General features: G+C 36.9%; 1 protein-coding gene across 1 annotated transcript in view; it reads right to left on the bottom strand.

Annotated features, from left to right (window-relative positions):
• Positions 1–8,576: 8,576 nt before the first annotated feature.
• U2SURP (U2 snRNP associated SURP domain containing) overlaps positions 8,577–12,323 on the bottom strand; it is an 87,506-nt gene continuing 83,759 nt past the window's right edge. Inside the window, exon 28 of the mRNA XM_074298423.1 lies at positions 8,577–8,677. Coding sequence (XP_074154524.1) covers positions 8,674–8,677 — 4 coding nt within the window. The 3' untranslated portion in view covers positions 8,577–8,673. The remainder of the gene's footprint in view (positions 8,678–12,323) is intronic.

Raw genomic sequence — 12,323 nt, forward strand, 5'->3', positions numbered from 1 at the left:
AGAATACTGGCAATCAAGAACCTCAAAGATTTTGAAAATGAAGGCAGAGCTATCAGGACCCATAGGCTGAGTGAAAACAATTTGGGAGCATAGACCTGCATGAGAGTTTAAAAGACAACTCTATCCCTACTACCTTTAATGTGTCTGTCTTGCTATAGCTTAATACTGTCTCTTTGGGCTTAGTTAGTTGGAGCAAGGAGCTAGAGAAGGGAGGTGGGAGAAGGGAAGGAAATGAAAAGAAATCCTTAAAGATTGACCCAAATACAGTCTGCTTTTCAATGCTAAAAGCTCCAACCAGGAGTCCAGAGTCATTTGCACAGTGCACAGGTCCTTTCTTAACATTAAAAAAAAAGAAACCCCTATGCAGAGTGTATATATCTTTCTCTTTGTGATTTTTAGAATCAGAAAAGGCCATTTAGTCCATCACTCTTTTTTTTTTTTTTTAGATGAAGAAACTAAGATCCAAGGAGCAAGAAATTACTCACTCAAAGACATTAGCTGCAGAGCTAGAACCACAAATCAAATCTCCAAGTGCTCTTCTCCAATCTTTCTTCAGAAATAAAAGAATATACTCTTGGTCTCTCTGCCCATCTCTCCTTAGTCATTAAGGTGATTTTCCCCCTTTTTTCTTAACAATAGCCTTTTATCTTCAAAATACATGCAAAAATAGTTTTCAGCATTCACCTTTGCAGAATCTTGTGTTCCAATTTTTTCATCCCCCCCTTCCCCTCTCCTTCCCCTAGACAACAAATACTCCAATATATGTTAAACATGTTCAATTCTTCTATACATTTTCCCATATTCATCAAACTGTACAAGAAAAATCAGATCAAAAAGAAAAAAAAAAAAAAACAAGGAGGAAAAAAAAGCTAGCAATCAACAACAAAAAAGGTGAAAATACTATGTTGTGATACACATTCAGTCCCCACAGTCCTTTTTCTGGATATAGATGGATCTCTCCAAGTGATTTTCCTAAAGAGCAGTCTGACCATGTTCTGACTATTCAATCAATTCCAGCATCTTTGTCACTTCCAGAATCAAATGCAAAACCTTCTGTGTGGTATTCAAAGCCTTCCTAACCTGGTCACTTCTTACTTTTCCATTTTCTCCAACCATTTACTCTGTGATCCAAATACAATCCTCTGTGATTTGTTGAACCTAACACTGTCTCTTGATTCATTTTCTGGGCTTCTTACTGGATGCTCCTCAAGTGTTGAACTCTCTTCCTCGCCATCTCTACCTCCTGGCTTCCCTTGCTTCTTTCCAGTCCCAGCTAAATCCTGCTTTCTACAAAAAACCTTACCAAACTCCCCTTCTCTCTGATGATTTTTTCTTGCTTTTCTTTTTATCTTGCATATACTTTATATGTACGTAGTTGTTGGTGTGTTGGTTTTATCGTTGGATTTTGAACTTCTTGGAAGCTGAAACCAGTTTCTTTTGCCTTTGTACATGGCACAGTGCCTGGCACATAGTGAGTACTTAAATGCTTATTGTCTTGACTTGATACTGGGGACAGGGGCAGGGGACTCCCACTATGAGAACTCACTCTACCAGTGATGATCGTAAAGTATATTAAAGTATAAGTGTCCAAAGGAGTTTTCTCATAAGTCACATGATTTGCCCAGGATTAAGCAAGAAATGTCAAAGGTGGGATTAAAATCTAAGGCTCTCTAACTCCAAACCCATATCTTATCATGCTTCTTCTTTACCCAGTCCAAGAAATAAAATTATATGAGCAAACCTACAATTTGATTTGAATTTAAAGAACAGAGACATGATCAAAGGGTTAACTCCTCAACATGCCAGTTTCTCATGTTAAAGGGAAATTGGAACACTGTCTTCTCTCTTGGAGCTGGAAACCAGAAGACCAGGATCTCTTTTCTCTCTAGTTCTCATCAACCCCACTCTTCATACAAGCATGGAGCACCAAGCAATCAGTCTCCACCAAGGAGGATAGCAGTGTATCAATAGGCTTTGAGGTTTGGGTTACATGTATAAAAAGTGACTTCAACTGAGCTATCTTGTGCTAGCTTCTAAATACAATCAATTTCATTCCAATACATCTACTTTGGAAAAAAGGATTGTGACGGTTCTCTCCCAGTCCTTGACTTGTCGATGGGACATCTGAGGAGATGATGTCTCAGTACAGTGTTGGAGTTACAACCCTTGAGCTGCTCATCTTTCTACTTTTCCTCAAGAGTAATTACCCTTGAGTGGAATGGTTGCCTTTATTTGAAGGAGAATTCCAAATTTACTCTCATTGTAGATGCAATGATCCAGGAATCCACAAGGCATGATGGATCTCTGTGTAAACTGAGGAATTCAAACCAGATGGATTCTAAAGTTCCCTTCAGTTGTAAATCCTATGACGTCACAAAATGCTGCTAAATGAATGAAACACAATTATGAGAAGGAAGGAAGGATGAACTAAAAGAAGGAAGAGCAGAAGGAAAAAAGGAAGAAGAGAAAGAAGGAAGGAAGAAAGGAAGGGAGAGAAGGAGAGAGAGAAGAAGCGAGTAAGAAAGAAAGGAGAGAAAGGAAGAAAGGAAAGCAGAAGGGAGGAAAAAAGAAAGAAGGAAAGAGGGAAAGAAGGAAAGAAAGAAGGAAGAAAGAAAGGAAGGAAGGAGGAAAAGAAGGGAGGAAGAAAGAAAATGTTCATTTCTTCCTCATCTTTGTTTAATGATTTGGGATCATGTTATTCCCAGAACATCTTATTAATTTTACACATCAAATATTTTTAAAGTTATCTCCAAATAAACATTGTTTTCAGTGATATCTTCATAAGATAAGAAATAAATGTACTGAACATTAAATTTATGGGATGATAGTGGAGATAGACACAGTGAGCTGTCCCACATATATCAAACAACCCCCTGAAATCTTCCAAACAGATCTAGAAAATATGATAAACCAAATTCTGATGTGGAATTCCAATTAAAAAAAATACTTGAAAGTCATTTTTTGCACCCTAGGTCAACAGACAGAGAAGCCTGCAAACCCTAACAGCTGGGTCATTCACTTCCTACTTCCATATCATAGATCCCTGAGGAAGAAACCTGTACTTAACCAAGGTGAGAAGTGGTAGTAGTTCTGTTATGTTGATGATTTTTAGAGAAAAATAGAAAAAGAAAAGAAGAGGATTATACTAGGGGGCAGGAATAAGGGAAAGGGAGATCAGGAGAAATTATCTTCATAATCAGAATGGGCAAATAAGCAATTATAGGATTGGGGAGAGGAGGAATGGCTGATAACTTGATGCTCATTCTCATCAGAATACTCAAATAAGGAAAAATACTATACGCACAGAAATCTGGATACAAAAACATATTTCACTCGACAGAGAACTCGGAAGGAAAAGGGAGAAAGTAGAAGAGGGAACTAGAAGAAGGGGAGATTAAAGAAGAAAATAGTCCCAAACAAAATAAATTTTAAGGATGTAGAAATGTATTTATAGCTCTTTTTGAGATGTCAATAATAAGGAATCTGGATGGATGCCCATAAATGGGTAATGTACTAAAAGAAATGATGAAGGGGATGGCTTCAGAGAAACCTAAATAAATGAATATGGACTGGTATAAAGTGAAGTAAGCAGAACCAGGAGAGCAAATTACACATTGACAACAATATTAGAAAGACAAACAACTTTAAAAGATTCAGGTAATCTGATTGGCATGATGACCAACCATAATTCCTACTGATAATGAAGTATACTGTCTCCTTCCTAAGTGAGGGGCGAAGGACTCAGAGTACCAAAGGAGAAATATTTTTTTAAGATGACCAATGTAGAAATTTGCTTTCCTTATTATAGGTATTTGCAACAGAAATTTTATTTTTCTTTCATTCTCAGTGGTAGAGTGATAAAGAAGGAGTGAGAAGAAGAGTAGATGAATTTTTCCTTGTTGAAAAAATTTATTTTTTTAAATAAGAAAAAAACATTAACTTTATGGACATATGATAATATGAAGTTTCTATTTATTAAGCTGTCACTTGAAGTCCAGAAAATTTCCCAATTGCATTAATTAAAAAAGGAAAATTTAATATAGACTTATAAACAAGAAAAAAATCAATTCCCCAATTTCCATCTTAAATGTTCTCATGAACTGAAATTCAATTGTCTGTTTAGATTCAGATATGTGATTTCATCCATGTAGGAAACTCTTAGGTAGAAACTCTATACTAGAGCAGATCAGTAATTTGCTTGTAATTTAAAATTTTAGTAAGTTGCTTTTATTTAGTAATTGAGCTTTCTACACTCACAAATCCTAGAATCAAGGAAACTCAAAGTTCGAACCCTTATATTGAACAAGAATCCTTTCTACACATATCCAAAAAGTAGTTAGTCTTTGACCTGAAGAATGATAAAGAACCACCCGGCAGCTCCTGAAGTCATCCAACAGTTCTAATTGTTAAGAGATTAAGCATTTAAAGCCCTTCACCTACCTTTCCAGGTTTATTGAACATTGCTTCCTTTCACTCACTCTATGGCCAAGGCAAACATCTAGCTGGTAGTTCCTCAGACATGGGATTCCAACTCCAGCGGGTCCCCAGTGACTGGGATGCTCTCCCTCCTCTTGGAAGCTTTCATTGCTAGTTCTGTTCAAACACGTACCTGAGTTCTCAGGCCAGTACCACTTTGCAGCATCCCTGTCTGTCATTACCCGAAGGGCCTTCCTTTAAAAAAAAATTTGTGGACTTGATAGACATCAGTAGACATGAATATTTCCAGATACAAAAAAGAGGAAAAGAAAATTGCATACAAAACAGTGAATTTTTACCACTCAAGTTTTTTGTTTTGTTTAAAATATATGTTATAGGAGGGGTAGCTAGATGGTGAAATGGATAGAGCATTGCTCTTTTTTTTAAATTATAGCTTTTTATTGACAAAACATAAGCATGGGTAATTTTTCAGCATTGACCCTTGCAAACACTTCTGTTCTAACTTTTCTCCTCCTTGCCTCTACCCCCTTCCCTAGATGGCAGATAGTCCCATACATGTTAAATATGTTAAAGTATATGTTAAATACAATATATGTATCCATATTTATACAGTTGTCTTGTTATACAAGAAAAATCAGATTTAGAAAGAAGGTAAAAATAACCTGGGAAGAAAAACAAAAATGTAAGCAAACAATACCAGAAAGAGTGTAAATGCTATGTTTTGGTCCACACTCATTTCCCAGTGTTTTTTCATTGTGTGTATTGGTTCTGTTCATTACTGATCAATTGGAACTGATTTGGTTCATCTCATTGTTGAAAATGGCCACGTCCATCAGAATTGATCATCATACAGTATTGTTGTTGAAGTATATAATGATCTCCTGGTCCTGCTCATTTCACTCAGCATCACTTCATGTAAGTCTCTCCAGGCCTTCCTGAAATTATCCCTCTGGTCATTTCTTACAGAACAGTAATATTCCATAATATTCATATACCACAATTTATTCAGCCAATCTCCAATTGATGGGCATCCACTCAGTTTCCAGTTTCTGGCCACCACAAACATTCTTGCACATACAGGTCCCTTTCCCTTCTTTAAGATCTCTTTAGGACATAAGCCCAATCGTAACACTACTAAGTCAAAGGGTATGCACAGTTTGATAACTTTTTGAGCATAGTTCCAAATCATTCTCCAGAATGGTTGGATTCTTTCACAACTCCACCAGCAATGTACTAGTGTCCCAGTTTTCCCACATCCCCTCCAACATTCATCATTATTTGTTCCTGTCATCTTAGCCAATCTAACAGGTGTGTATTGGTATCTCAGAGTTGTCTTAATTTGCATTTCTCTGATTAATAATGACTTGGAGCATTTTTTCATATGAGTGGAAATAGTTTCAATTTCTTCATCTGAGAATTGTCTGTTCATATCCTTTGACCATTTATCAATTGGAGAATGGCTTGTTTTCTTTATAAATTAGAGTCAGTTCTCTATATATTTTGGAAATGAGGCCTTTATCTGAACCTTTGACTGTAAAAATGTTTTCCCAGTTTATTGCTTCCCTCCTAATCTTGTCGAGCATTGGTCTTGAAGCCAGGAGAACCTGAGTTCAAATCCAGCCTCAAACACTTAATACTTCCTAGCTGGGTGACCTTGGACAAGTCACAACCCCAAAAGTCTCAGAAAACAATAAATATGTTATAAAGAATGGGTCAGGTGGGACAATGAGCCAATGATGGCTCAGTCTTCAATATCTCAATGGAGGCTTGACCCAAGTTCTATTTCACAGAAGACACAAGTATCTTCCAACTGTTTCCTGTCCACTGATTTTATTGTGACAAAAAGTTCTTTAATTAGTTACTGAGCCAGAACTGGGGGGAGAAGGGAATCAGAGATGAATTTTTTTCTTCTTCCCTGATGGCAAGTGAAGCAAGACTTTCTGTGGAACCTCCAGGATGGGAGGGGGAGTGGGAGAGCCTTCAAGCTCTCTCTCCTATCCAGCTATTATGTTTCCATGAATGTATGGCATTTTTGTTTCTTGTATCTTTGCTTTCCTGATTTTGAATGAGTGAAACTGATACCTGCAGAAGGCCTTAGCTTAAAAAGGTCAAGTCTCCCATTGCATCTGGGGCCATCTCCAGTCATCCTGATCTCTATCTGGCCACTGGACCCAGATGGCTCTGGAGGAGAAGATCGGGCAGGTAACCTTGCCCAATCCCCTCTCACTTAAATCCAATTCACTTATATGTCATGGCAGCACGTCCCTGTTATCATGGTACTCCTTGAGTACGAAGGACAGACAACAAGAAGACATGGAATGGATCAGTTACAACCTTGCACACTTCAAAAGGTCAAAAGAAAAATCAAAGTTCTCCATGGCAATGGGAGCAATAGCTAAGTCTAACAAAGTAAACCAATAATGAGACAAGACCTAAATAACTAAACTTAGTAGTTAATGAATATAGCGAGTGAGATGCTACATCTCACAAACAAGCAGCCCATCCATCAGCTTTACCATAACCAGAAATGAACTGAATAAAGAAATGTTTTATAACAATCCTTGTTAAGTTTGAATCCACTTTCCTGAGGAGACAAAGTATATAGAAATCAGTTGTGATATTTCATACATACACGATACACACACGAGTGTGTTGCTTTGTCCTTATTCTTGAAGAAGACATGAACTTGAGAAGGTGACACTATATCTTGCAAGTGAATTAGATTTAAATGAGGGATGTGCAAAATCATCAGCCTTTTTCTCCAGAGCCATTAGGGTCCAGTGGCAAAATATAGATCAGGACAATTGGAGATGGCCTCAGATGAGTATATATGTATATTATTATATTATCCCATATATAATTATTAAAAAAAATTTTAGACTTCTTTATCCCAATCTGAATTTCCTTTTATTCTCTTGTGTATTTTTTCATGTTTTATTGATGGTTTTTTCTTAATTTTCTTCTTTTTATCTATATCATCATCACAACTTCTACCAAAAAAAACAAAACAAAACAAAAAAAAAAAAACCCTTCCTCGTGACAATAAATAAAGCCAATCAAAACAAATTCAGACATTGGTGATTCCTGTATATCTTATTCTGCATCTGCTATCCACTCCTCTCTGCCAAGAGGTGAGAAGTATGTTTTATCATTAGTCTTCTGGTGTTTTATTTCTTTTTTTACATTATTGAAATAACTATACCTCATTCTCTTGATTCTGCTGATTTTGATGGATTCTGTAACATGTCTTCCCAGATAAATATTTTTTTTAAATTTTGGTCTTCTCTGACAGTGCAATAATAATGTGCTAGCATTTACATTTTCTCATCTTAAGTGGCAAAAGATGAAATCACAGATCCTAGCCATAATAATAGCAGCATTCATTTGCATAGCATATATTTTATAGTTTATAAAACACTTCACATACATTATTCTCATAAAACACTCCCATTGTGCTCATTCCCCCAACTTGAACTGATATCAGATGTTGTGTCTCCAATGGGGGCTGCTACTACAGCCAGATTATAGGCAGGACCTTATGGTTAACACTATTCACAAGCCTCTACCAGTGAGCTCTCCCTTAACAATCAGACAGAAGATTCAATTAATTCTTTAGCAACAAAATTTACTCATTTGGCATAAGAACAATAGTCACAAAGCATTTTCCTTTAAACAAAGGTTGTGCTTTTCCATCAATACACATAGTCAGGTAATTGAGGAGGGGGAAAGTGGTGACATTTAAAGTACAATAGTAATGAGACATACACAGGGCATACACTTGTCAAAGCAGCTTACAACTAGGACCTCAATGTCCATTCTTTCTCTAGATGATTCTCATGAAGTTGTTCGTGAGATGTGGCAATAGTGAGGGACAAGGTATTCCTGGGCTCAGCTAGACTAACTCCTTGACGGGCTGGGGAGCTCAGTCTGCTGCCAAGCTTTGCTTCTGAGCTGGCTCTTCTCCAAGCTCAGCTGCTACTGGGCTCTATGGGGTACATGGTTCAGTCACTGGACAGCGATGCTACTGAGCTATTGATAGAGTCTATTGGGCCAGACTGGGTCCAGATGGTCACTTGGTGGTGGCTGTCAGACAAGGGCAGGCAGTTTGCTCAGCTACTGCTCCTCTCCAGGTGTGGTATCTCAGCTGAATGGGTTCTTTGGATTCACTGGGCTCACTCCTTGATTGGCAGCTGTAGTCTCTGTCCACTGGCCCAACTGTGCATCACTGAGCTTTCTTTATCTGGATAAAGGGGAAAACCCAGTGAAGAAAAGCCATAATGTGTCAAAATTTTGGTACTTGTAGCCCCTAAGTAGATATCCAGCCCCCAAAAAGTGAGTTTGTACTTAGAATGAATTTAAGAATTTATGAGACTTGGCTAAACAAATTGTTTACAGGTATGTGAATGTAACAGGATCTTACTGAGCAAAGAAATGATGAATACAGAAAAACGTGGAAAGATCTACATGATCTGATACAGAGTGAAGTAAGCAGGGCCAAGAAAACAATACATATAGTGACTGCAACAGTGTAAATGGAGAAAATACACACACACACACACATATCAAATGTTGTAAAAGCATAAAGAATAAGCATGGCTCAAGAGATATGAGAAAACACTCCCACCTACTCTACCCTTGGTGGAAGTGAGAGAGCTACAAGTATTGCACAATTAACATCTTTTTTTTTAGAGTTTTCAATATATTATTCAATTATGTTGATTGTTTTCTTTTTTTGTCTTAAAAAACACTATTTGTTATATAGGATGGTTCTCTGGGACAGGAAAGGAGAAGAGACATGGGGAAACTGGTCATATAAAAATCAAAATACATCAACAAAAACTTATTTTTTAAAATGCAAAACAAAGAATGAGACCACCTGGGATGATTTTTTCCCCTAGATCTACCATAATGCCATATAAAAGTTTGACAAGGGATCATTTCTTTCAGCAAGCATTCAGCTGTGCAATCTTTTCTCTAGTTTCTATTCTTTGTCCCAATGTGTGTATGTGTGTGTGTGTGTGTGTGTGTGTGTGGTAAGCTGCAGAAACAGTACAAGAGTATCAAGATTTTTAAAGAATTCATTTGTACGTGTTGTTTTTTCCATTTTGACAATAACTGCCTTTGTAATATCACAGAATCAAAGAATGTCAGAGCTAGGAAGGACATTATAGGGATTACCTTGTCAAACTGTCATCTTTTTTCAAGTGAGGATGCTAATATTCATAGAGGTAAGGTGGATTGTGAAGGACTGGTATATATATGGAATAATGTTTAAAGTGCCAGACATCTTGAAAACAAGATCTGAGTTGGAGTCCTGGCTTATGTGATGCTGGCAAGTCCCTTCCCTCGGCTTTTTTAATCTATTAAATGGGAATAATAATAGCACCAATTTTGCCACAAGAAAGGGAATCGGGAGGGACAATGTATATCAAGCATTTTACATAGCTAGTTAGCAACTGGATCAGGACTCAAATTCAAGACTTCATATCAAAGACTGAAATCTGAGCTCATCATCAAGAGACAGAGCCATTTAACTAGGAACACTGGACAAGTGACAGAAAACAAGTTTTCGAATCCATTTTGTACATCATGATTTGAATATGAGAAGCAATTAAGACAAATTCAGCTAAAGAGAAGGAATTAGTTACTACCATGATTCACAGATCAGTATTACAAAAATAAAACCAGCAAAAGCTAAAGTTCTATAGCCCAGAAGTAGCTGACACAATGATTCATCCAAGAGTGACTGTATATTTGAATATGAATTTAGAGATCCATATTAGTAAGAAACTGCTAAGTTTGGGCTCATTCCTTCCAGAAACAAAGAGACAAGAGACGTGTGTTTACTTTTGTGTTTCCTCTTCTAAAAGTTAAGTTATATAAAATGTTTAAATGGAACTGAGGCATTAGGCAACAGTCATTAATAACTGATAACAACAGGGAGAAACTGAATGAAGGATCAGACTGATGACATTGAAAAAAAGGTACCATAAGCCTTTAAGGGTACTTCTGAGATCAGGAGCCCAGAAAAAAACACTTGCCATGGGCAGCTAATTCATACAGTGAATAGAACAGCAGCACTGAAATCAAGAGAACCTGAGTTCAAATCTAGCCTTAGACACTTGACATTTCCTAGCTGTGTGACCCTGGGCAAGTCACTCAACCTCAATTGTCTCAACAAAAAAGATAAAAATAAAAATAAAAAAATAAAAAGCTTGCCATATCAGAAATAGGGCAAAGCATGGTATAGTGGGACAAGTGCCAAGTGAAAAAACTTGAATCAAATTCCAGCTTTGCTACCTATTTATTATCTAAATAATTCTAATCACATTATCACTTCACAGGGTCTTAGTTTCTTCATTTATTTAAAAAAAGGAGAATTAACCTAGATAGTGTCTAGGTTGCTTTCAGCTGGTTGGTATGCTGGTAAATGTTTAAAAAATTAGTAGGAAGAGAGGAGGGAAGAACATATACATAATACACTTTTAAGTTTAATTTGCATTTTAAAGATTTTCTCCATCACTTTCTTAAGTCCAAACAATCAGCAAAACAATAAATTCACAGCATCCAACATTTAACAATCAGTTCTTCCAGCCTGTTCAAGGTAGCTCCAGCACACCCTTGTACCCAGCTCCAAATCTGATTCTATGACGCAAAGAACTCTCATTCAATGAAATCTGGGATTTCATTGACTTTATTCATCATTCAATGAAATTTGAGTGTCCAAAATGAATTCTCAAAAAAAAAAAAGATTAATCCAAAGATAATTACTGTAAGGAGAGAAAGATAAGTTTTCATCCCTATAAATAACTTTATTCAATTACACAGAAGTTATTCTATGAAGCTGTTCAATAGTGGGCACTTTTTAAGGTAATACTACAGCCAACCAAACAAATGTATTTTTCCCATTGTAGAAATCAGTGAATTTGTTTTCTCCTCCTCCCACCAACTCTTCACATCAGAGTAGGAACAAGGTGGCTGGCAAGTGAGAAAGAAGTGGTACCCTGAGCAAGCTGAAACAAATCCTTCCAAGCTCCCCCTCTACCTTCAGACAAATCCTGACATATTTCTTACCACAGTCAGAGACCCTTCTATCATGTTGGCTGAGGGGGATGAGGGAAAGGAATTGTCTATGTGTGTTTGGTTTTGATAAGACTGATGATTTCTTTGGTCTAGGGAATTACCAGTGTGGAAATGCCTTGCACCAGTACAGTTCAGCTTTGTTTTGCATAATGCCTGAGACATTATGGGTTAATGATTTACCCATGACAGGCAAGACCCAAATCTAGGTTTTCTTCTCTATCAACCCATCAACATCTTCGAGATATTCATAAAAGAAAATGTGAATGCCATATGGCCCAATTAAAACAAAAAAGAAACACGTGGAACAGAACGTGGGAAACAAAAATATATTAAAATTCTAGATTTCATTTATTAACATTTGGAAGCAAAAGTTAAAAAGTTAACACAATAAAAGCAATCAAAGCAGTTGGGGGGAAAAAAGCAATTCGAAATCATTAAAAACTTCATTTTAGAGGTTTGAGATAATGAAAAGAGAGAGTAACTTTTCTCCCTCCCCCTAAAGAAGAAGATATAGAATAAGTTGTTTCCTGCAGAAAGTATAGATGGGGAGGGAGCTAATAGTAGATAGAGTGCCAGGCTTGGATTCAGATTTATTTTCCTGAGTTGAAATCTGACCCCAGACACTTAGGCAAATCACTTAACTCTCTTTGCCTCAGTCTCCTCATCTATAAAACGGAATTGGAGAAGGAAATGGCAGACCACTCTAGTATCTTTGCCAAGAAAACCATAAATGATAAATCCTTATGAACAAAAATCCTCATTGAAACCCAGTCTTATTGGTCAATATGGATTATGTAAGGAAA

Source organism: Sminthopsis crassicaudata, chromosome 3 (genome assembly GCF_048593235.1).
Source record: "Sminthopsis crassicaudata isolate SCR6 chromosome 3, ASM4859323v1, whole genome shotgun sequence".
NCBI classification, from domain to species: domain Eukaryota; kingdom Metazoa; phylum Chordata; class Mammalia; order Dasyuromorphia; family Dasyuridae; genus Sminthopsis; species Sminthopsis crassicaudata.